Here is a 24,688-nt window from a genome sequence, read left to right on the forward strand (position 1 = left end):
ACGCATTATCTTAGCCGCTAATAAATTCTTCATGTGTCTGATTTGTGAATATTGAAACAGATCAGAAATGTTTCAGTTTGTGCGTGAATCAGTCTACTCAAATGCTCAGTCTTACATTAAAAATAAATATTTTTTTCAAAAAAAGGAAGTAGAAGAAAAATTTTCAAAAACAGCAAACACTGTGTCTAATAAAATTATTATTATTTTTTTTTTATTTCACCAGTGAACTCAAGTAAGTATGAGAAGCAGGGTCCTCCTCTCATCAGTCATATTCTTTAGAATCATGGAACAAAAATGTCACTAATGTTAATTATTTTAGTTTGAAATAACTTCCAAACTCATGTAACGCATGTAAAATGTTTACTGTGGATTGTCACGAATGACTATTGTAATTAAGATGCAGAAATACACTTAAATTTTTTAGAACATTTCTCATATTTCCTCACATACTTATTAGCAGTTGCGTCATCCTCAGCTGCTTTAAATTTCAGTCCGTTCACAATTAATGATCTGTGGCATAACACCCATTAACGCTTTTCTAATGTGACACAAAAATATGGTTTAGAATTATCATTAAGGAAATTATGATGAAGCCATGGAAAAAAATCCCATTAGCACGCCTGTCAGTGTTCTTGACGTGCGGCTGAGTGTGTTGGACCCGGGTGTCGCGGGAGCTGGCCGATATCTGTCCTTTTTCCGTGGCATGTGTCGCTCTTGTTGTCATGGCTTGTCTGCCACATGGAGACACACTTCTGAGTCAGAGACAGTGACTGATTTGTACCACTGCTGTTTCTGATATAATAGTAAGAGGATGAATGGCATTAATATTTTCTGGAAGCTGAATTTGCACAACGTGCATAATGAGATTTTTGATTCATGAGATTAAAAAAAAAAAAAAAAACTGGCACAAATGGGGTGGTTTTCTTTTCTCTTTTTATGTGCAATTTGTTTCACACAATACGTGAAACAATATGTGAAGGACTACAAATATTATGCAACACGATCAACATGCTTTTCTGCAGCAAATTATTTATGACACTAATCACCAGTTCAAATAATGCTCATTAAGAAAGTTATTCATGTGCAGTGCGTGTCCTCCTCCCTCCCTTCTCCCCGGCCCTAATTGAGGAGGGTTGACCTCTTGACCCGAGCTAAATTGAGTTGTACTCCCCGTGGCGAGCGTCTCCTTCCCGGTCAGTCAGGGCGGATTACACAGCCATTGTGTTCGGCACTGTATCGTCCTCGCTGGCTGTAACCAAGCAGATGAGTCACGCATATCCAGGAACACACTTCGGGGCTGTTTAAATGTCTGTGAGTAGCTCACCCCCAACACACACCATACAAAGGCTTACAGGCACAAGTATGGAAAAAGAGCATAAAACATATTCTCTATTCGTACATCTTTGTGTGCTTACACACACACACACACACACACCTAAATCTATTGTCTTACACGGTCTGATATTCTTTTCTTCCATTTGGGTATTTTGAATAAGTGCTTTTTTCAGCTTTTCCAGGCTATTTTTCTCTGCATTTGTCTTGTTTAATTTTGTTATTTTTTCCCATATCAGATAAAAAACAACAATATTGACTTAACTGTAAATATCTTAAGGCTATTTAACAACCGTTACATGTGTTTATGGTCAGTATGTTAAGTGTTGCAGAACTGCTTTTTTTCCCGCTGCAATTTTTTTTTTAAATTAAAGCTTCTTTGCCCAATTTGTCCCAAGTGTGCTCAATGCTGTATCAACAATGCGTCGCACAATGATTGCAGCCTGACGTCGCCTGAGTGATACACTGTACCTTGTCAAACATTAATTAACTGATAGCAGCGATGCGCCTACAATACTGTGAACTAAGTTTTACTCAAGTCATTACAAGCCAATCATAAGCTTAAGAACACATTAATTAAAAAGCCTCTGTTAGTTATATTTGCTCGGTTCTCTTTGTTAATCATAGTCCAGCTTGTTAAAAACATCCCTTTACTTGACAGCTTACCCTTCGCGATCGCTCCAAGCTGGCTATTAATTATCAAGCAGCCAGGTACAAATGAGAAAAGCGTTTGCGTGGCGGTGGAAGTTGTTTACTTTAAATGGCAAAACTTTTAATAAGTTCACCGTGGTGACAAATCATCGCAAACTGCAGTAATGTTTAAGTTCTTATGGCATTGCAAGATAGAATTTTCTGCCTGAGCTCCCTCATCTTCGCCAACAGTGACGGTAATCAAAACAAAAACTCTAGCTCCCGCCACCATTCTCTGATAGAACGGCGGGGGATTTATTAGGACCCCCTATCTGTAGCCCATTTAAATGATCCGAGATGCAAGGCGCTCAACAGTGCTACAGAAACTCATTAAACTCTCAGGGCGTCAGTCACAGAGGCCTCCTTTAACAGGACAAGTTTTCTCCGAAGGCTGAAACAGCGGTTCTGAGGGGACGCACTACCGCCGTGGTGTCCAACCAGGACTATGTCACCATTTTTAATTGATTGAACTAATTAATTGTCTGACTTTTGACCAGTTGTTTTGCATATTTTCCATATGCAGCACATGGACGCATTGAAGGAAGTCTTTCCAAAAAGAGCATTGCAGGCATGTAAATGGTTATTTTCTGGAAGTCATCATGGACTGGCAAGAAAACAGACATCTTCTGCTGTTTTGTGTCTCGCAAAAAGCAGCTCGACTCTCCTCTTCATTTTTCCACTGATGTTTGTCACCCTGCTTGACACGGACTCTTACTCCCCCGTGGAAAAGGCTTCTGCCACCATAGGATCCCCATCTTAATTATGCAAAGTACAGGATATTTTGTGCAATTTTAAAAGTGCGCCAATTTCTGCTTTGGCAGTCACTGCCATACTCCCCTACTGGGAGGTCCTGTCAGCCCCCCCCCCCCCTTCAACTCCCTTCCTTTTTGCCCAAGAAAATGAAAGGCTAGAAAGAAAGGACATAATGGAGAATGCATTTCAACTGCAGGGGTGGAACGCAGAGGCGTATGAAGTCCTCAGTGAGACCCTCATTTTACATAGAACAGGTGGGAGACTCTTTTGTTCTCTTCCCGCTGTTAAAATCCATTTCGTTTCTTGTGCTTGACATGCCACAAGAAAGTCTCACCAGCTCTAAAAAGGCTCCAATTTAAAAAGGTTCTGCCTTTAACTAAACACAAGTCATGTTTTTCCAAGGCTTGTGTTGTTGTCAAAAAGTCAAAAGTGACTTAGTTGCCATGCACCTAATGAGCAGAGTCTCCATCATGCTATCTCTATATCGTCACCCTCCCTGTTAGAGTAAAAGCAGTGACAGTTATGACGCAGAAACTGAATCTTAACTGGATATTTCATAATAACAGAGATACAACAATAAATTGACCCGAGAGAGGAATCGGCTACTTTTCCTTTTATCAGGTCTGGTAATCAAATCCAGAAATGTTTTTATACCTATTTATTTGATGTATCAAAAACTTAAGTTTAATAAAGTTTATATCAAATACAATTAATAAAAATGTTTAATAAAAAAGTTTAATAAAAACAGACAAAGGTACTTTAATGAATACAGGAATTTCCTTGTACCATTTTCCTTCTTTAATAGAATCAAAACTGCTACTTCCATAAATGAACCTGTAGCAAATATTTATTTTTGATGTGTTACAGGTAAAAGAAGTAGTTAGATCGGACCTTAAGGGAAGCCAACAATCGGTATCGGCAAGGAAACTGGTGATACTTTTAGCATGTGCATTTTGATTTCTGTGCACTGGAATCTGCTCTTCCGTCTAATTTGTAAAACTAGCATGCTGCTTAGTCGTCTTACTAATGTAGTCATCAAGGTATTTTTTTTTTCTCTGACTTAGTCGATGTTGATATCGGGGAGGCGTTCCAAGGGAGACGTTTATAATTCATCACGTCATTACCTAGTCCAATATGTTATTTACGTGTGTGGCTGTTTGCCTTTTTGCCAGAGCTCCTACACTTGAAAGGCTTGTGTGGATTCCCAAACCACAGGTTGAGCCATCGAGAGCATCTGAAAGCTCTTTTAGTTTCCATATAGAAGAAAAAGAATCAAAAATCTCAATTTGTCAAAGTTGTTTTTCACTGTTAACTGTTTCTTTCCTTCCTTTCTCCCCCTCTTCTCTTTTTCTTTCTTTTTTTTTTTCTGGCAGTAGAAGACAATGTGACAGAGGACCAGCACAGTCCTGGGCAGACTGCCATTCCAAGCGGTAATGCTCCATTTCATATTTCATCATTTTCGGCTGGAAAGTGGATCATGTGTCTGTATGCGTGTGTTTGTGTGCGTGTGTGTGTGTGTGTGTGTACGCGTCTGTCTGTAAAACCTTAGTTTGGACAAGACTGATGAAAAAGTATGAGGTTTCCTATTTTTTACGGTTTTCATGGCGTAAACTGTATGGTTGCATGTGTTTTCCATGAGAATAAGGGAAAGAGCGGTGATGCATCGTCTTGTGTGTGTGTGCATGTGTGTATGCCGGGTCTGCATGCATGCATGCATGCCAGTGTGCCCATAGCCGTCCTTGTGTTTCTGTGTGTTCTCGCTGTCTTTTTTTTTTTTTTTTACACTCTTTGTTTCCCAGCCCCTCTGTATGATGTAAAATAGAGCTTCGCAGATGAATGTGTCCTGTCTCCATGCGTGCCATTCACAGTGGCCCTCCAGGAACAGAGCGGTAATTCAGGTCAGGCTAGCAGAAAGCCCCCTATGAATGAAGTCTGCTTCTGATGCACCACACAGTATATTTTCATTTCATTTGTCTCTGGTAAAGGTTAAGTCTCAGGCGTGGTTATTTTAAACCCGATATGGATGGTTTTGCCCAGCAGGCTGGGGACCACGAGTACACCTAGGCTGCCACATTAGTCCGGCATTTACCCATAGCTCTCTGAGTGCTCCTGTGCAAAACACTGAGGCTGTGTGCAGCACTATAAATACTTGCTTGGCTCAGCTATGTTTGATCTTTTTAAAACTTTTATGTCTAAGGAGTTCTGGTGTAAAGAGATCTCATGCCACAAGATCTTGCGATATTGCCACAGTATTCCTTGTCAACCTCTATCCACTTGCTCTCAGCTTGTGATCAAGTAACTTTATATCATTTCATTAAATTGGCCCCAGATATGATGGTGATTGCTGTGTATTTATTGATTTTTGTTTTCAAGTAAGACAGGAAGCAGTTCTGTTGTGTTGACAGAGTTGACTGACAAAAGTACACTGTTGGTTTGGCTGTACTTGGTTTCAGAAGCATTAAAAACCTTCATCAGTATTTATCTGATATAATTTTGGGTTCTCAATGTCATTAACATTAAAACATGTACAAACAACCTGAAAATTATTTTTAAACACTCTACGAAGCATTCACAGCATGTGTGGGTGACCAATGGCACCTAACAATGCTAATGTTAACATCTGGTTTAAAGTTTACTATTGGGATTAAACTTAAAGATTAATTCAGTGTTCTGGATAAATCTGAATTACACTTGATAACCTCGAATTTGAAATATAAAACACTGATTTCAGCGGAAGTGGATAATTCTACACTGCACACGTTTGTATGTACATTGTCCCTGACGTTATAAAGCATTTCAAACTTTTTGTTTTATAAACTGGGACTGCATTTGGTCCATTCCAGTTTAAGATTAAAATGTGACCAAACCTGATCTGGATATTTCTGCTGAGAAATGTTTCTCTAAAACAGATTCTAATTTGTGGAACCTGATTATATCTCTTTGATTGTTGCCACCACATAGAAAGCACCAATATTGTCCCATTCTTTAATTTTTTTTTCTTTACCCCTGTATTGATAAGTATCAGTTGGTTCTTTTGTGAAAAGGAGCTACTTTTCCCCCCCTTCTAACACTGGACATAAGAGACTAACTTGCCTCAGAGATCTCCTGTCATCCAGAGCCAAGGCAGAGCTAATGAGTGTGCCTGATTACAACGACCCCCTCAGACACACGAATCTCCCCTCTCACCGTCCCTCCACCGCCTCTATCTCCAGAGTGAGGGGAGACAGCCGCTGCATGATCGATGTCTGCCTGTGGAGAAATCAGGAGGGCGCCCAAATTAATTTCTCACTTTCCTCATTTGACTTCATCTGACTGATTTATTTTGTGCATGGATTGACAAACGGTCAATGAGAAAATGAGCCGTTTCGAGTGGAAAACTTTTAAGTTGCTGTCAAACCCGTCGCCCGCAACTTTAAAAATGTTTCGACACAGGTAATCAAACAGCGGTCGCTCCAACTTACAGCTGAAAAACATCAAGTTGAAAAGCAACAGAAAGGGCTCACCTGATTTTTCTCCATCTGGCACGTTGATGGACAGTCCCACAAAAGCCGTTTGACTTCTGACAAGCCGATAGCTTAATCAGACAGGGTTTCAAGACCTGCCACTGTAAGTTGTGGACTTTTGTGACTCTGCAAGCTTGCTGCAAGTCCTGCATCTTGGCTCTCATTCATATTTGATTAGTAGCAGAAGCAAAGGATAAATTCTAACAAAAGAGACTCCTCTAACAGATAGACACTAAAATGTATAGTGGAGAGAGGCAGGAACAGCTTGATGTCTGAGATTTAATGAGGCAGTATGCTTTTTTTTTTTTTACGAAGAGAGTCTGGGGCGGCTTAAGATCTGCAGCTTGGCTGTACCATTGTACAGCCTGTATGCAATTATGCCACATGCTTTGTCCTTGTTTTCCCGCCTTTACATATATTATTTTTTTCTTGCTTACTTGTTCTTGGTGAAGTGAGACTGATAAGGGTTTTTTTGTTTTTTTTACCCCCGTAAGATCATTTCACCTCTGTCAAAGGAAGGTGGCTGAGAACAGTTGTAGAGATCTGAAGTCTTGACTAGGTGCTGTGGTGTATGTTCAGAGTAGTGTGGTGTCATTGTGCGGCGTTGGAGACTCTGGCTCTGCTTAGGTTCCGGCTGCCCACAGATCAATGTACTGCAGGGCTCACTACAGCAGGAAGAGGAAGGGACTCTTTCACTCCACCACTTCAGAAAATCATACTCTCTATTATTCATTTCCTTTGATGTTTTCCTGCACTAATGGCATGGCAAGGCGCTCTGTTCAATATTATCACTCCCAGTGAGGGAGTTGGTAAGACAGAAAGAAAGAGCATTCGGTATGTTCAAATGTTGTTTCTCATTCAGCTGCTTTGATTTCCCCCCTCTTTCTTTGTATGCTTGTATCTCTTCTGAGCGCTCAGGTTTTACTGGTGGATGATGCTTATTGTGTACCTGCGCTTCCGTCAGTCAGCATTCTCTCTCTCTCTCTCTCTCTCTCTCTGCGTTGTCTTCATTGTTTGTTCTAACCATATTGTAATTGTTTGAGATCTGTATCACTTTCATCTCAGCTTTTTTTTTTTTTTGGAAAATGTACGGCAATTTTTTTTTTTGTGCTAAATAATAAACCCAAATTGTGATGTGTTCAGAACGGTTAGAGAAACAGCTCTTGACGAACACCTTTGCCATTCTACTTTTACGTTTCCTCGCATATGAATATTAAGCTGTCCTTTAATAAGAACTTGGAGGACTGGGGGCGGGTAAAACCGCGCACATCAACCATAAGAACTCCCCCCGACCCCCTCCCTACATCTTCACCGCTACAGTCTTTCTATATAAGTAAACTCCTAACAAACGCTAAGAATCCCGCAAGTTCCAAGCTTGCAGCTTCGCCGCCTGGATGATGATGTTCTTTAATGATGGGGGGAATGAGTCGATCTGATGAAGAGTCCTCTAAATCCCATCCACACAGAGGAGGGTACACTCAGAGGCACATGTGGCATTAGAATGTGGTGTGACCTATATATGTTGGGTGCTCAGCAGAAGTTTTAGATTTTTAAATAATGAGGTGCCGGCAAGCCTGTGAAGGTTATTCAATCTTAATGTCCTCCTATTTCTGACAGCCTCCCTCACTCTGATAAAGAAGTGCGCTCACCTTTGATCAGGCCCGCCGACACGTGTCGACAGAAGCTGCTCACTGGTTAAAATAAATTCTTAATTTGAACTTGGGGGTGGGTGGTTGCAGGGTGGTTTGCCAGGGAGGGAGACGAGTGGGGGGACCGGGAGGGGAGTCGTGAGACGAGGATCTCTTGAAAACGATGGAAGGGGGGAAATGAGCGGATTGGTGCACTGGTAATGATATTTTTGACACCACATTCTTCCATTGCACAAAGAACGCTCCATCAGGGTTTAGTTTGATTGAGGCCAACATGCTTTTTTTTCTTCAGGCATGTGAGAACACAGCCCTTAGTGATTTTATTCTTCTTTGTATGTTGTGCCTAAATTTGGATGAATGCAAAATTAAAACAAAACATCCATGAATCTTTTCCTTGTTTTAGGATCTTGATGCTTTTGTCTAACCTTTTCGCTAGGGTCAGACACAATTCTATCCCAAGAGGTTAAAGCGAAAGATCTTATTCAGAGTTTAACTTTTCTGATTAGGATTCTGTTGAGTACAGCCTTCACTGAAGCTTCGTGTCACATTTTCAGGCATGAGACTGAAATTCTTACAGTATGATAAACATAATGCAATGCTCTGTGAATGGAACTACTATTATAACACAGATGTTTAAAACTAAATGTTTCATCTGATCTAATTGCTTTATGTACATCAGAAAGAATTGAAAATGTTTGACAGATATAACATTATTGTTATAATACAGATATAACAATATTAATGTTAGCATTCATATATTTAGTCTTTTTTTTTACTGTAATACATATCAATTTTATGTATGTATGTATGTATGTTTGAGAATCATTAATCGGTAATAAATATTGGGGGGACGACAAGGATGCCTTCCAATCTCAATAAGAAATTACCAAATTACCAGTGGAAACATCCAAAAATATGGTTTAGCAATTATAAGAATGTTGTTATTGCTGTAATGCCAAAAAAAAAAGATTTTTCACCGATTACTGAAAAAGCTGTGAATAATTTTGACATGCCATTTTTAATAAGGTGTATGTTTAAAATGTATGTTTTTTTTTTCAGCAGTGAATTTTCTTTTGAAAGATCCCGGTCTCATTTTTATCAAAAGCCAACATCTTAGTTGGATGATTTTTTTTTTTTTACATCTGAAACTGTCAGTTGTGTAGCAATGTGAAATAAATGTATGTATAGGTGCAATTTTATTTTTTCTTTTATGTTTTACCATATTTAAAATTATTATTATAAAAAATTATTTATTATATAAAATTATTTTTTAATACAGATCCTACTACTACTACTACTACTACTACTACTAATAATAATAATAAATAGTAACAGCCTTTAACTTAGGCAGATTCTGGTTTAATTATAAAAAATATTGTACCCATTTTCATTTAGTTGCATGAATACAAAAAGCTAATATCAACTGTCAGTCAGTTTGTGTGGTCAGCTGTAGTTGGTTGCTTAGCTAGTCCTTGTTTCAAATATTTGTTCTACTTGAAAGCAAAAAAGGAAGTATAGAAATAGTCTTTCAGCCATCTGACCAACAGTGTGCAGCAATTGATGGAGGAAAGACAGTGCTGTACTACTTTAAGCTCTACTCAACCAGAGACACATCTAGCCATTGTATCAGTTTCCCTGTCTAAATAAAACAAACTTTAAAACTTTGGAACATTATGACGAAAAACTGCAGCACTTACAGAAATAAACTTTCTGTAAGTGCTGCTTCTGTAAGTGCTGCTTGAAACTTTTCTGTAACTTCATGCCAATAACCATCCCATGCCTACTCATTCTATTCCCTTATGTAGTTTTTCCCACTCCATTCCTGTGGGTTCTTGCCCTTGCTCTTTCCCTGTGGTCAGTGTCTCCACCTGTCTCAGTGTGTGGGCCAGACAATGGTGGAGCTTCCCTGCCAGGGACCACATATCCCCAGTGGGGCTAATGGAGCAGAAAGGAGAATATCAATTAAAAGGTTATAAATATTTAAGAGCAGAAATATTCAATAATATAAGGGTGGGGGGTCCAAGAGACTCCTGAAGTCTCAAAGATGAAAGTTGTGGCATGATAAATGTCACCAGGCACCACAAGTGTGCACATGATTGATGGATTTTGGACTCAGTGCGATATTACATAGCTGTAAAGATGTCAATATCCATTCAGATCCCCACATTTTATGAGCCCAGGATTAATGCGCTTTTAGTTTGGTAAAGATTGGAAATTCATCTGTAGAAATCTTTTTGGTGAGCTCTTCATTATCCCCCTGTGGCCCTGACACCCCACCCCCACATGAATAATTTCTTAGTTACAGCTATTATCCTTCTTTGAACTTCTTTTTATCTAAATATGGATCAGATCTGAAAATGGTCTGCCCTCTCTCTGGTCCTTCTGCACCAATCATGTCATTTTGATTCTAAAAATCAACACAGACATTAGTCTGATTTAAAAAAAAAAAAAAACCCTGAAAATGTTGCACATCTTCCCCCAGTATTCGGCATATGATTGTCAGCCATTCCAAGCATGCCGGTATTGATCGACTGTCCAGCCTGCAGAGACTGGTAGAAGAGGATGTCCTGATCTGATGGATTACTGTATGAGACCCAGAGGCACAGGAACCTCAGTATTGATGTGGCTCTTTAATCCCTGGGTTGGACGTGACCTTGCCCTGTAACCTCAACCCCCACCACCACCACCCCTGAAAAACATACATACTCAACATCAACTTCCAGTTTCAAACTCACCAGCAGTTCCTTGTTGGAGTTTGTACTTCCAGATACTCTTCTTGAAAAATTCTTCTCTGTCTTAGAAGCTGACCAGTGGGAGTCACAGCTGAAACCTGTCACCTAAAAGAAGGGAACAACAATTGAAGTTAGTTCAGACTCGCACATACATAAAGATATTCACAATTATCTCCTACTTTGGTTTGGTAGAGCTCAAAAAATTCTAACAAATTACATGGAGTTTGTGGTAATAGTGTGAAAAAATGTGAAAATCTTTAAACAGAATTGCTTACTGTAAAATGCTAAAATAGAGTCATCAGTAGTTTTCACTGACAGAATGAGTCTGTAATATTAAATAAGTGAATGATTCATGAATAGATTTGGGGGGGGGAAAATCACAAGTCACATAACTTTCTCCGCAAACTGCCTGTGAGGAAAAAAAAATTATATAAAGTGTTCAGTTTTCATTTTATACTACAAATGCAGTCTCTGCATGTGTGGATGAATCATAAGTCTATATTGTGTGGCTTTTGGCCTCAGTCAGAAGTGTTTTCCCAGGAGCAAGAAAGGCTGCGTCTGCGAGGATTGGGTTGGGATTTTCATTTTCTTGAAACACCTTCTGTTCTGTTCTGCATGGTCCCACCTGGGACCACGGCACTGATATTTTTAGAGGGCATGTTCCGAGAGCCTCCGTCGCCAAGAGGGAAGGACAATGGAGGGTGTGATGTTACATCAATACTTGGCGCAAGTGGGGGAAAGGAAAAATCCTGGGTGGCCTTGATGAGTTCTGGAACGCCTTTCCTAGAGGAATTTCACAATATAAGAGAAGGAGGTCTTAAAATGGTTCCTCTACAACCCAATATATGAACGCCCACACCTGTGCATGTCGGTGCCACACACTCTTTGCCCTCAGGTGCTGTTAACAGTTTGCTGGATGAAAGAAAAAAAAAGAAAACTGGCTTTCACCTAATGTTCCCCTGCAGAGTTTCCAGACAAGCAGAAGAACACTTTCATCAGTGGGGCTTAAAATGGCTGCTGGTAAAGTGCAAAGGTTCTTCTCCCAGACAAAACATAACGTGATTGACAACACCGTTTGTCTGAGGGTGCTGTCTTTTAATCAGATTGGCTTAAAGATTTTTCTTCATTATAGCGAGAAATACAGATTTGGCGAGTAATTTGAAAGATGGTTTCTAGTCCTGGCTCAGGGTAGTCGGTGGCTTACCCTTGGCGATGCTGCGGCACAAAGACAACAAGAGACAAAACTGCAGATGGATTGAAGAATATTGATGTGCACGACCCGCGGCTGCCTGCGAGCAAGGGTGAATAATTTAAGCAAGTGTGTTGTGACGACAATCTCATGCACAACAATCTCGGTTTTTGCATTTATTTTTTATTTTTTTAAAACCAAGCCGCGCTCCGAATATTCACAGTCCTGTCTTTGTCTGATGCTGTTTGAAGCAGTTCAGCACTCGCTTGGTGAAATTTCATATATCTTTGGTCCAGCCAAAAACTGCAATCCCAGATTTATTAACTGCACATATTCCCATCAGTCTAGTTTCATATACTAAAGTTTTGCTTGGGTGAAGCAGGGCAAACACAACGTAAAACCATTTCTAATAACAAGAGTGTGTGTTTGTGTGTTAGAAATGAGTGTGTGCCAACTTCTCTGCTTGTATTTTTCTCACTCCACCTGCCCAACACTTCTGTTATGGCACGAATGGTTGAGTTACAGAGGTTCAAATTGAACCTGCATTTTTATTACAGCTTTTATTATTGTTTTTATTAAATCCAGAGTCTAGAAATCCATTTTATCGTCACCCAGAGGAAGCTGTAGTACCTCACTGTGCGGGTCACCCTTCTGACTATGTGGTACTGTCATTTCCTGTGGCTTCGTAGATCCAGAGTGCGCCCTCGAGAGGGTGGCAGAGGATGGTGAGGCCGGGCATCTGAGGAAGAGGCTGCTCTCTCCAGAGGAAGGAGAGGAGGGAGAAGAGGAGGACGAGGAGCCTGCTCTGCACAGCTGCGACAGCTGCCGGCAGGTGTTCGAGTCGCTGAGCGATCTCACCGAACACAAGATTAATCAATGCCAGCTGACAGGTAAACAACGTTCAGCCCACCGAGCCTCCCCTCCACTCTGCCACTCAGCTCTTCTCCCACTCCCACTCTCGCTCTGTGCCTTCAATAGAGAATATGCCACGCTACGTGTGTTAGTACACTGCACTAAGGGGAGCACAACACCAGATTTCTAGTTTTTCTGGTAAATATCTACCAACAAAGGCCTTGGCACATGTGCCGTGTTATTTATATGCACCTTACATGCTGGAATATGGCACACAAATATGGCCTATGTGAATCATTGTAATATTATTTACAGTCTGGGCCATAGCCTTCCTTGTTTCACCATAAATCCATATATGTTTGTAATCTGGAGCTGCGTGGTCCAGCTCCTCAGCTGGAAACAGTACATTGCTGTAAGAAAGTCCCCCAGTCAGCCCCACTGTTAGTAAACTGCAGTAGTGATACCTTGTGGGACTGAAGAAGAAGGATGCCATTGGCAGACTCTGTCATTGACCTGTTGATGGATGAATAGGACTATAAATACACTGACAAGGTGGCAGACAGAACTAATGATGTGAACTGAAGGTTTCCATGTGCTTCTCCTGGATTTGCTGTCCTCCTTTACACATCCTGATGAGCCTAAATTGAGAGATGCCATCTGAAGCACGCTCAAAAACACAACACGAGGCAGGACACCAATATTTGAACTTTTATTTGTCGTTTAATGAAAACTTAAGGGTTACTCATGAGAATCTTTGCTTAGTCTGTGTTCTGTTTACATTCATGCGCAGTTTGGTTTCACATTTTGCAGCCCACAGTCAGCCAACCACAAATTATAGGTTAGATATCCCAAGAGCATTACAAAGATTTTCCATCATCTTCAAAACACTCTCAAGTCTGGTGTTTGAGTGTTTTTTATTTCCTTCATAGTTTGTATGAAATTGACAGTGTTGTTTCTTCAAGCAGAAATGCATTGCATGCTCATTGCATGTGAAGCGGCTTGCTTACATATATCTGTGGGCCTGCCTCTGGTGTGAAAAAAGTACCAGAAAAGTGTAAAATTAAAGAAAAACTGTTCCCTTTTTTTGTTGTTTTTTTTCTGTTTTTTTGTTTTTGTTTTTCCTGCTGAGTCGCTGGCATTAAACCCAACAGTTTGTGTTTGAAAAAAATTGTAATGGGTGACATCCTCTCAGCTATTTATGTTCCAGAATATGAGCCTGTCTGACCTTGAGATCTTTTTTTTTCCCCATCAACAAACAACCACAAACTTCAATGTATTTTATTGGCATATTATGTGATACACCAGCACAAAATAAGAGATAATTGTCAAGTGGAATAAAAGGGATGCATGTATTTTTTAAAGAGGAAGTATTTTCCACGAAGAGAGTGCAATTTTATAGAACAGTCAAGTAACTATGTTTCTTTCAGTTGTTATATGTGTGCTGTATTTATCAAACATAACTTAAAATAAATTTGACTTTTTAGTTTGATGCCTTGAAATTAGGCCTCTCTCTGACATGAAGCTAAAAAAATTATTTTACATAACACCCTTCTTTTAAATGTTTTACTTATAATAAAAAGTCTCAAGACTCATGGTAACTCAGGAGGAGCTCCAGAGATTCACACCTTCTTTTAAGGGGACAACTACTGACAAAAATTGCCCCCCTTTGCACTAACACGTCAATAAATCCAGTAAAAACAAATGTCTTCAGAAGCCTCATAAATGGAGTCCATCTGTGTTTAATTTAGTCTCGGGCTCCCTACTAAAACATGGTCATCCACCTAAACTGACTGGCTCGGCAAAGAGAGGATCATTTACTTAGGAGGCCAAGAGGCTCATAGTAACTCTGGAGGAGCTCCAGAGATTCACTTCTTTTAACAGGACAACTATTGATCACACACTACACAAATCTGGCCTTTATGTATGATTGGCACAAATTAAGTTATTTTTCAAAAGAAGCACAATAAGTTTTGCTTGCATTTTTCCAACCACAACGTACAGTACATGACACACAAGTAAAAGAAGGTGATCTGGTCAGATGAGACCACAATTGTTCCTGTTCTATGCACAAAATATTGTGAGGAAAAATAACATCACCCTAAACACACCATCCCTACAATAAAGCTTGAAAGAGACAGAATGTCATATCGGGATGGTTCTCTTTAGGTGAACAGTGAAGCAGGTCAGTAAACCTGGATTGAGATAATTACAGGACAAATCTGGAAATGTTTTAAAATAATTGATACAAGGATGAAGGCAGAGCTATAGAGCTTCAAACAGAATTATTTAAGTTTGGAAACCAGTTATTTTCATTCCACTTTACAACTAGACACTGTGTTTTCTGTCATATAGAAATCCCAGAGAAATGCACCGAAGTTTACATTTGTAAAAAGACAAAACATGAGAAAGTTCAAAAGGCCTGGATACTTTTTTACTTTTAAAAGGCAAAACACAAAGGATTTTATGCAATAGAAATATAAAACAACTTCTTGTTTTAAACGAAAGGAAAATCTTTTGTTCGCTGCCACATGTAACAGTGGTCATTACTGACAAAGTCATATTTTTTTTCTATAATTAAGCCCAATCTTTTGTAAATGTCAATCTAACAGACAAATAACTCTTAATTGCTCAATGATAGGAAGAAAAAAAAAAAAACATCGTTTGGATAAGGGCCCCTGTGGAAACTAAACAAAAGAATCTAATTGCCATTAGGGTATTGTGATTGTGCAGAAACACTCTATTAGTATTCAAACACAGCAGGAGAAAAGAAACTTCTAGATGGCATACTAAGTACTTTGAATGTGTGTGTGCGCGTGTGTGCGCATGCTCATTTGTGTGTTCTCAGGAATATCGAAAGATTTCCTACGTGGCATTATGTAGACATCCATGACCAATTAATCAGCCTTACATCAAGCCTCTGCTCACAGATGGATGCTTTATTAGAACCATTTTCTAATCAACCACCAGCACCTGCTAAACTCTCCGTTTTTTTTACAATTTCAAATGTTTTATTTTTGGTAAACAAATTGCAGAGCTTGACTGGAACCAATCCACATTTTGGAAATTTGCATGCTCACAGAACTTGGGCCTATACAGTCTGTTACTAGAACTGCATGTGACCATATATGCAGGCATTACCTCACATGTGGCTTCTGTTTCTTATTAAGCTTCACCCTTATGCTAGTATCTAAAAACGAGAAGACGAAAATCTGCGAGACAAAACAAACTATATAAAGTCAAAACATTTTCGAACTGTCTGCCCGACCACGCCCGGCGAACAGAAGGACAGAGAAAGATGTCACATGCAACCTTCGATCAATGGCAGCCATCGTCTCTCCCTCCATCTAGCAGAGGTGTAACACCTTTCCATGCACTTAAGCTGTGACCACTGCAGTGCGCTAAGGGAGCGCATGGGTATGGATTGCCTGGTGTCCCCGATGCGATCGGTGGTATTGATCGCGCTAATGCTGGACTGCGGAGGAAGGCGAGAGCCTGAGAAATGGAGCAAGGGAGAAGAAGGGGAGAGGGAAGCAGGGAGAGAAAGTGCTGCAGGAATGTGTCCCCAGGGGAGCTCGTCTTGGGCTGGGGCAGGGCTTCAGGAATGCTCCCCAGGAGATCCCAGTGAAGGCTAGGGCAGGGCTGCAAGAATGTTACTCCAGAGAGTTGAGAGTGGAAGCTGGCTGGGGCAGGGCTTAAAGAATGTTCCCCCAGAGCACCCCTTTAACTCCGGGGCAGAAGTGAAGGGAGTTTTGTGGGGGTGGGGGTGGAGAGTTTTCCTCAGGCTCCAGGATGGCTGCAGATCAGGTTTCCGTGTGGGGATCAGCATCCTGCCGACAGGGCTTCAGGCTGCCCTAGGGAGGAGGCAGGAGGCTGGAGGCATAGCTATTCCACAGGCCTTTCCAAAAACATTTCACAAATGCTTTGTCTCTGTATCACACTGACTCAGTGGATTATCTGTACTACCTCATATTGTTACAGATACTTCACAAAGAAAGAGAAACCGTATCTGTAGTTTGACTTTTGGTCTCAGTTGGTGCAAGACATGTTCATATTGCCAGATATGAGATTGCGACGGCAGTCAATGCAACCTGCCCTCAGACCCTTTCGCCTCTTCTCATTTCCACGTGTTTACTAGCAAGCCCACACTGTAAATAAAAATAACACCTCTTGCTCAAAGTTGATTTTAAAAGATTGCATTTTCGGCATCATTTCTTCAGTCCCGACTCTCCGATGGTATTTGAATAGCCAAGCGCACACACTGGCTGTCAGCCTGGTGGCTATTCTTTCATTACGGGTCCAGCTCCCCTGAGCAACACCTTTTCTTGTGTCCTTCACTAGAGGAGGGGCATGGCCGCCCACTCCCCCCCCCTCCCCATGAGAGATCCTTGCCCTGCTATTTTAACCCTCTGTGAGATGACCTTTTTAATAAGTGTCTTTCTCTGTTTTCCTGCCGGCCACTGTGCGAGCAAACAGAGCATGTCTTCTGCTTCCCTCAGATAAAGGAATCAATCAGAGAGGGTGCAAGAGGAAAAAAAAGAGAAGACAGATAACTGGGCCATATATGGATTTATATTATGCAGATTTCCCTTTTTCCGCATCCCTGTAGACACTGCAAAATGCATTCGGCTTCAATAAGAAAACATTTTCAGATTTATGAGACAATACAAATGAAACACTAATGCTCAGTGAGAAACAATAATATCCCGACACAACACAGAAGATGCTGATTTGATTGGAAAAGTTTGGATAGAGATAAAGTCTCTATTTGTGAAGGGAAACACTCATAGTGCTGTTGAACTGTATTTGGCTTGTCACATATTTCCTCCATTTTTGAATTTTTTTGTTGGCACTAGCAATTTTTTCAGGCCATCAAACAAAATGTTAACTTTGCCAAAAGTAATGTGAGGGAATACAAAAAGCAGCTTTCAAACGATCACTTATTAAGGGATAGCAATCCTTACCAACTTGCTCCAGTGTGAAAACACACTTAGCCTTTGTTCTGCCACACTTATCAGCAACTGGCAGTGAGTACTTTTCATCACTGTGCAGAAATTTTGACTCGCTCTTCACAGAATTGTTTTAATTCTGCCAAATTGGCTGTTTGTTGAGCTGGACCGGCCTGTCTTTGACCGCTGTCCTGATGTGTAGGCCACATAAACTTGAGCTGACAAACTGATCTGGTCACAAACTGGGGACCAGACAATCTTCTTCAAGGTTTACTGATAGAGAGTTCATGGTTCCGTCAGCTGCAGCAGTTGTCCAAGCCCTGAAGCAGCAAAGCAGTCGCTGACAGTCCCACTACCATAACTATTTTTGACTGTCATTATGGGTTTTTTTCTGTATTAGTTTTATGCCAGATGTAATCAGAAGCACAGCTTTAAAAAAATTGTCATTCTGATCACGTCAGCTCACAGATATCTTTCCAAATGCACGGGTATTGTCTGTGAAAATGAGATGGATGCTTGTGTTCTCTTTTGGCCAAAAGTGGTTTTGGTTCTAGAACTCTCCCTGTCCAGATTCAGTTTTTGCTCAGTCTCTTGTTGCTGAATGTCAAATATTGAAGACTGACTTTAACTAAGACAAATGACTCAGATTTTGCTCTAGATGTTACGCCACATACTTTTTTGCCCACCTGGATGAGTTATCAATACATTTTTAGAGTAATTTGGTAAGGAGGACCACTCCGGGGAAGGCTCACCACTCCCGTGTTTTCCATGTTTTCTTCTTTTGTAGATGGGTCTTATGGTTTATTAGAGTCCCAAAGTTGTAGAAATGACTTTGTTTCTCATATTAATTTAAGTCAGTGTGTGATGTGTTGCATTTGAATATTTTTCAGTCTATTTCAAGCTGTCAGGGAGGTTCTATTTTGGGTATTTTCCGAGGCCACAGGTAGTAGTCAGACCAGGGTGTAGCATGTGAAACTTAATTTTCCAAAAATATGGAGTTAATCACAGTTAACTTATGATTTAATATATCTTTCACATTGAGCCTGATTGATTTGGATAGCAATTTTGGCTAACAATCATGACTTGAAATGTGCATTTTGTATGAACTAGTTATCTCTGTACTATATGTTTCACATCTGAAACATTTTAAAAATAGTAAAAAAGCTAGCAGACTTCTTGAGGTTTGAAACAATTTCAAGCCACAACAAATTTTTTCAAAGTGTTTAGATGAACTTGCATCAAGTTTTTGGGCCAGTAGCATGGAAATATCAAGTAATAGCCTTAACTATGAATAACTTTTTGTCAGTGCATGTTTTGTACTAACTGTTTCCAACAGGCTTTTATTGGTTGTGTTTCTTCCCATCTTCTAACTTCGCATATTGATCCAACAGCTGCTTTGTGGCTGTCAAGAAGAATGTGCCAGAGTGCGTCATTTTTTTTTTTTGCTTCAAAAGGGGCTCACATAAGAGGAAAGCGACATGAGCAAGACCTGATTAGCCGAACTCTGAGCCGCCACCGTTCATCAGAAATTCTGCTGTGTTTTTGCTGGGGCGTCTTGCGACATCCCAGTACAAAGAGCAGCGCACACTGATTACAAGGCTTTGAAAGGAGGAGAGGCGGTCAGGGGAGAATAGCTACTTCTGGCACAACGCAGCCACTGAAAAGAGACCTCATGCTAGAGTGAGGTCTTACAATTGGGCTCGTTTATTTATTATTTTTTTCGCCACGTATGTGTTTGTGTGTCAGTGTTGTGTGGGTAAAGAAAAATAGGTATGGAGATACAGGAAGGTAAAAACAAAAAGAAGAGGAATAGAAAGGTAGTATTAAAGTAGATGTTTGACTGCATGGCACATCCTCTCTGTGTGTTCCCTGTTGCAACACTGCCAGTTACGTTAACAGGAGTGTCATTAGGAATTCAAAGCATATGCCCTCGTGAGGACGCCCTCCTTCTCTTCCCCCGGTGCTTCACATAGCACGCATTATGCACAGTATAAAGTATTTATTGGTCTTTGTCAGGCTTGGGCTGCATATCCAAAATAAGAAGAGAAGAGTTTATAAAGCATAAATGACAATAGCCACAACCGCAACTCTTGCTCACACTTCGCATCCACCTCATCTAGCGAGATCCGTCTCTCACATGTGTGCTTGTTTAATCAGTCGTAGGCTTAGACATGCAAACACACAAATATCACAGAGCACACGCGCTCCCTCACAGCACCTGCGTGCTTGCAGTTTGCATTTTGGATGACACATAATTCATCACGCTGGGGACTCAAGACATGCTGGGACTTCATCCAGTTGACCTCTTTCTTAAGTAGGTAGCCACAATAGCAGGGAGGATGTGTGGACAAAACAGAGATAATTCCATGTCCTCAGTCAGAGCTCCTCTCAGTGGGTGAAAATCCTGTATCAGGGTCACTATTGTTACCCCCCCCTCCTATTTAGCATACCTTTTAAACTGTCGACCAGTTGTATGACGACTGGCCCACCGAGCCGTTGTCTTGGTGTCTCATGCGCTCTCTATCTCTCCCTGGCCCTGGCTCCGCTTGCTCTTTGTTCACTTTCTTCCTCAGCCTGCAAGTCTTTCTCAGCGGCACAAGCAGAAGAATGGCACATTAAATCTTAATAGGACTGCGTCTGGCCGTGTTGAATTGCAGAGCGTGTTAAGCCGGCGCTTTCCTCCCCCTTGGCACACGCTCGTGGAAGTGGAAAACAATTGAATAAAAGAAACCGCTCCCTCCCTCCGTAACACAAGTGACTTTGACCGCACTGCTAAAGCTATGAGACTTGAACTGACTCCCACTCACAAACGGTTCAAGATTTAACTAAGAAACTGTGGGATAAGGGAAATTAGTACTTTTCCAAATGAACAGATGTCAAAGGTAGATTACAGGGTCTACATGATCATCCACAATTAGGTATGGGCCGGTTAGCAGTGCCAAAGAGGAGAAGAAGCTGGATATGGTAGGAAAATGAGTGTGTGAGTTCCACTGAGTCCAGATGTAGGTGTGAAACAGCCAGGCTTTGCAAATGCAAAGAGTCCAGGCCTGCTTTGTAAGGCAGTGAGAGGTAGTAATTAGTCAGTGATGAGTTGACTGGTTGTGTGTCCACTGCTCAGCACTGCTGGGTGGGGCTGTGGGAGGTAGATAAGGCCAGCGGTGGGCTTATCTCTTCGAAGGACAGACACCAGGCCTGCCAGGCAAATCCACCCACTGACCAGCCGCATTTTATTAACAGCATCATTAATGCCAGGCAGGTTGTGTGCTGTGCAATGGAAGGGGAAAAAACACAGAAAGATAGAAAATGTCTCAATTTCTGCTTGTTCTGCGAGTCTGAAGTACATAGGCACCGGTTGACCTGTTTTGAGATTTTGAAAGGATGGAGCTTGCGGAGATGTTTACCAGGTAGGCAGCCGGTGGAAGGGCATGAAGAGGGAGCTTGGATCTTACCTCTGGGTTTTGCTCACTCGCCTCTAGGTCCCCAGAATTCAAATGATTTTCTTTTTCCTCTCTCAAACATGGGATTGCTCACCAGAATAACGATGAAGCTGATACAGAGAAGCATAACTACAGACAAAGAAAAGGCAAAGAATCTATCTTGAGGAAGAAGTGGGCATTTCTAGGCAAAACAAAGGTTTTTGTTAAAGGTAGTTTGCTTATGCTTCCATCTATGAATATGCATTGTTTAGTCAGTTTTCAGTCTTATCAAGATTTTAATGTGTCTTTTAAACTTTTCGTATGCAGTAAAATACATTTTTATTATGATCTCAATTTAATCTGCTAACATTGATTTTACCTAGTTTTTAGTTTTGTGAATAATTTCCTTCAATTAAAACTTCAGCAAATGTATAATATTACACATCACATGCAAACATACCATATATAGACAGATATATATGTCTATATATAGACATATATAAGTTGAGCGTAAGAACAGTCTTTGACCCAAGAAATAAATGGAAAAATAATTTGGATGAAGAAATGTCTGCAGTCACCACCCATTCTCGGACACCTAGCAGAAACATTTACAGACATTTGAACTATGTTTGTCGGTACTTCTTAATGAAAAGGTCAAAAGATTTTGCTAATGTCTATGTGGAAATGTACTGCACATTGATCCCCATAGGGCTTTTTCCTTAGACAGGTTTTGCCAAACTCACCAGTAATGGGAGGAAAGAAAGGCGGGAGACGAGGGTGGTGGAAAGAGTGACCAGTCCGACAGGTTTATGTCTCCCCCTAGGCTGAGTTCGGTGGAGCGGGCCCACAGGAAGAAGCAGAGCCAGCTGTGACGGCATCCTGCTTGCCACTGTGGTTTTGGAGCTTTGGGGTTACGCTATCGCCGACTCAACATTTCCCCCTATCCCGTACCCCTCCCAGGGGTTGTTTTTGTTGGCCAGGGGGTGGTGTTTGGGTGGGGGCCCACTGCTGTGGGGGCTCTTTAGAACAGCCACTCCTCTACTTGAGGATGTAGGGAGTTACAGTCAGCAACTCACAAGGACAGATATCATGTAAAGAAACACATTTGTTCCTTAGTGCTAATTGCCATTTTCAGACTGGAAGGTGTGTTCATAAATTCAGTTTTATGGGCAGGATGGGTGTCGTTTCAGGTCTCCAAGGCCACCAGCTGGGCTGTGCTTTGGCAAAGGGGAAATCATGTGTCGGTACAGAATGTAATGGTCTGACAGTAAAGCTATGTGTTTCAAGTAATACAAAGATGTCCTTTTAATGTTAAAAGCAGTAGACAGAGAGCGGTACAGCTTCACTTAGAATGTAAAGGTCATCTAATCCGTTCCAGTTCCTACCCATCTGTCTGATCAGTCATTCTGGAGGAATCGATCAAATGGATCAGAGAACATCTTATTTTCAACAAGTGAGAGGGAAGTTTGAGAAGCCATAGAGTGTGCCACTTTGTGCATGCCTATGTGATAAACTAAGACATTAAATTATTTGATTTAATAGTATCAAAGACCACTAATTTAACATGGCAAAAAAGATCTGCTTTGACCATCTCTTCATATGACAATTACACTCCATCTAAATCTGATGCATATGTATGTATATATTAAGTCATGTCCACAAAATATATCATAACTGACTGACTTTCAGGCAAAAGAGACTGTGTTGTAGTAAACAAAGCGGTGATATTTATATTAGAACATTATGTACCCCCCCAGCCAAAGTATGACGCATCTTTCTCATCATGAATTTAGTTTGTCGAACATACCCCACAAACAAAGTCAACAGACAAAACCGTCTTGTGATTGGTTTTTAATCCAATTGCATTATTATTCAGGCCTCCCATTGGCCATTCATTACTCTCACATGGAGCTTGTGTGGGTTGTTATCACCCAATCAGACTCAAGACTGTATTCTGGAGAGCATGCTTTCGTTTGCATCCTTTAAACCCTGTGAGCTTTCCCTCTCTCTTGGTCCGCCAACGGAATACCTAATTCCAAAGTAAACTGATTGCTCTCTCCAACAAGATTACGTTGTGATGATGTTATCCAAATGAGACCACTACAGATGCAACCAAGGTAGGCAAAGATGCTTACCGCAAGTTGACTGATCAGCATGTTAAGAGAAACGAGGTTGGGGAGGAGGAAAAGAAGAGAGAATGAGGGATGGAAATCGAAAGAGTGTGAGTTGTGTGCGTGGGGGTGTGGTGGGGGGTTAAGCTGGAATGTAATTTGCTTCTCACCTCAGGCGACTGGGCTCTGAGGTCAGTAAATATGCAAACAAGCTGAGCTTGGCCATCAATATGAAGGCCCTAGATGATTACTAATCTCTACCAGAGAAGTAGATTGAGATCTATCCCATGCAACATGAGGGGAACAAGTGAGGCCAAAGTCCAAACTTCGTCTCTATGTTGACCTCGCTTAGTATGCACAGTTAGGTATATGGATGGAGGCTGGCCTTCAGATTGGTCCTGTTTGTGATGCATACAAATCAGCAACCAATAACCATATTGGTGTCTTAAACCTATTAAAATCTTTTAAAGGAACTAATCATGCAACTTCTCTGCAACTTTGGACCTTAGTTTCAACTCCTCTCCCTTTTCATCACGCAGAAGTCAGTCTGATTTGAGCTCTTAGATGTGCAGCTTTGTGGTTTACCAACCCATTGTCATTCCCCGTCTGTAATCAGGGATAAAACAAACCTATGGGACATGGACAGGTCTGGAGTCATTAGGTGTATGCGTGGCTTATCCAGACAGCCAGATAAACCAGATGCCTCAGGATGGCCAGGGGTCATCTCTCTGTGAGAACATGTTGTTGATGTCCTTGTCTCTCTTTAGCTCTTCTTCTCCGCCTGTATCCCTTCTCTTATTCCTCTTCATCATTCCCTTTCTTTCTTTTTCTCCCTGCCTTGATTGTGCTGTATAGTCGTCACAAACACAGAGGTCCATGTTGGAGCTTAGCAGTCGAAGAACCTGTCAGCTAAAGGGAAGGAGGAAAGACGGACCAGGGAGTTGTCTGTGGCCCTAGGTTGGATGCCTGAGGGTGTGCTACGTGTGGAGGATAGTTAGTGCAGAAGGACACACTGCAGTCTGCAGGTGAATCCACTCGTTTTAGAAGACTTAATGCATTTGAATCATCTCCTCTAAGGGGAGGTGTTATGACTTTCTTTTTTTTTTACAAAAGAAACCTTGATATAAAATGCAGTAAAAGTTGCGTTTCTCTTCTCTAAACGTAGCAGGAGGACAATGTGCCCAAAATATATATTCTAAGAAGGTTTTCCCAGTGATGAACATAATTGACTATTCCCTGTACTTTAGAGTGTGTTTTCAGCATTGAGCCTTACCCTCTGCAGAGAGTGCACAAGGCTTGAGGATGTTTACCTGGCATGGTGCCTGTTGTAGCTGCCCTCCTGTTGAGGGAAAGCGGGTCAGGCTATAGCTTTGTGTTTGTTTGTTTGTTTGTGTGTTTATTTGTTTGCACATGTGAGCATCTTCACAGCTTTTTATTAAATTGGGAACATGTATGTCTTTTGATGCATTTACGGTATGTGCTTGTAAAGCAAAAAGGGAAATCATTAAGGTAGAG

At 41.0% G+C, this 24,688-nt stretch overlaps 2 protein-coding genes and 1 long non-coding RNA gene across 7 annotated transcripts in view; 1 reads left to right on the top strand and 2 right to left on the bottom strand.

Annotated features, from left to right (window-relative positions):
* Positions 1-13,782, top strand: part of LOC108167121 (zinc finger protein 423-like) — an 18,108-nt gene extending 4,326 nt beyond the window's left edge. For 3 of the 5 annotated variants that reach the window (XM_017310236.2, XM_081614677.1, XM_081614676.1), the window contains 2 exons: positions 4,149-4,205; positions 12,538-13,782. In XM_017310236.2, coding sequence (XP_017165725.1) covers positions 4,149-4,205; positions 12,538-12,890 — 410 coding nt within the window. In that variant the 3' untranslated portion in view covers positions 12,891-13,782. Of the gene's footprint in view, positions 1-4,148; positions 4,206-10,727; positions 10,790-12,537 lie in introns of all 5 variants that reach the window. The other 2 variants (XM_081614678.1, XM_081614675.1) reach the window with 2 other exon arrangements.
* mettl16 (methyltransferase 16, N6-methyladenosine) overlaps positions 1-24,688 on the bottom strand; it is a 154,225-nt gene that overhangs the window by 53,354 nt on the left and 76,183 nt on the right. The gene's annotated exons all lie outside the window — the stretch shown is intronic.
* Positions 9,265-10,760, bottom strand: LOC145554564 (uncharacterized). The gene is made up of 2 exons (XR_014090549.1): positions 10,663-10,760; positions 9,265-9,862 (listed from the first exon to the last, which is right to left on the bottom strand). It is a non-coding gene; the product is annotated as an uncharacterized LOC145554564 (long non-coding RNA).

The sequence above is a fragment of the Poecilia reticulata genome, chromosome 13 (assembly GCF_904066995.2).
Source record: "Poecilia reticulata chromosome 13, P_reticulata-male-v2, whole genome shotgun sequence".
Classification (NCBI taxonomy): Eukaryota; Metazoa; Chordata; class Actinopteri; order Cyprinodontiformes; family Poeciliidae; genus Poecilia; species Poecilia reticulata.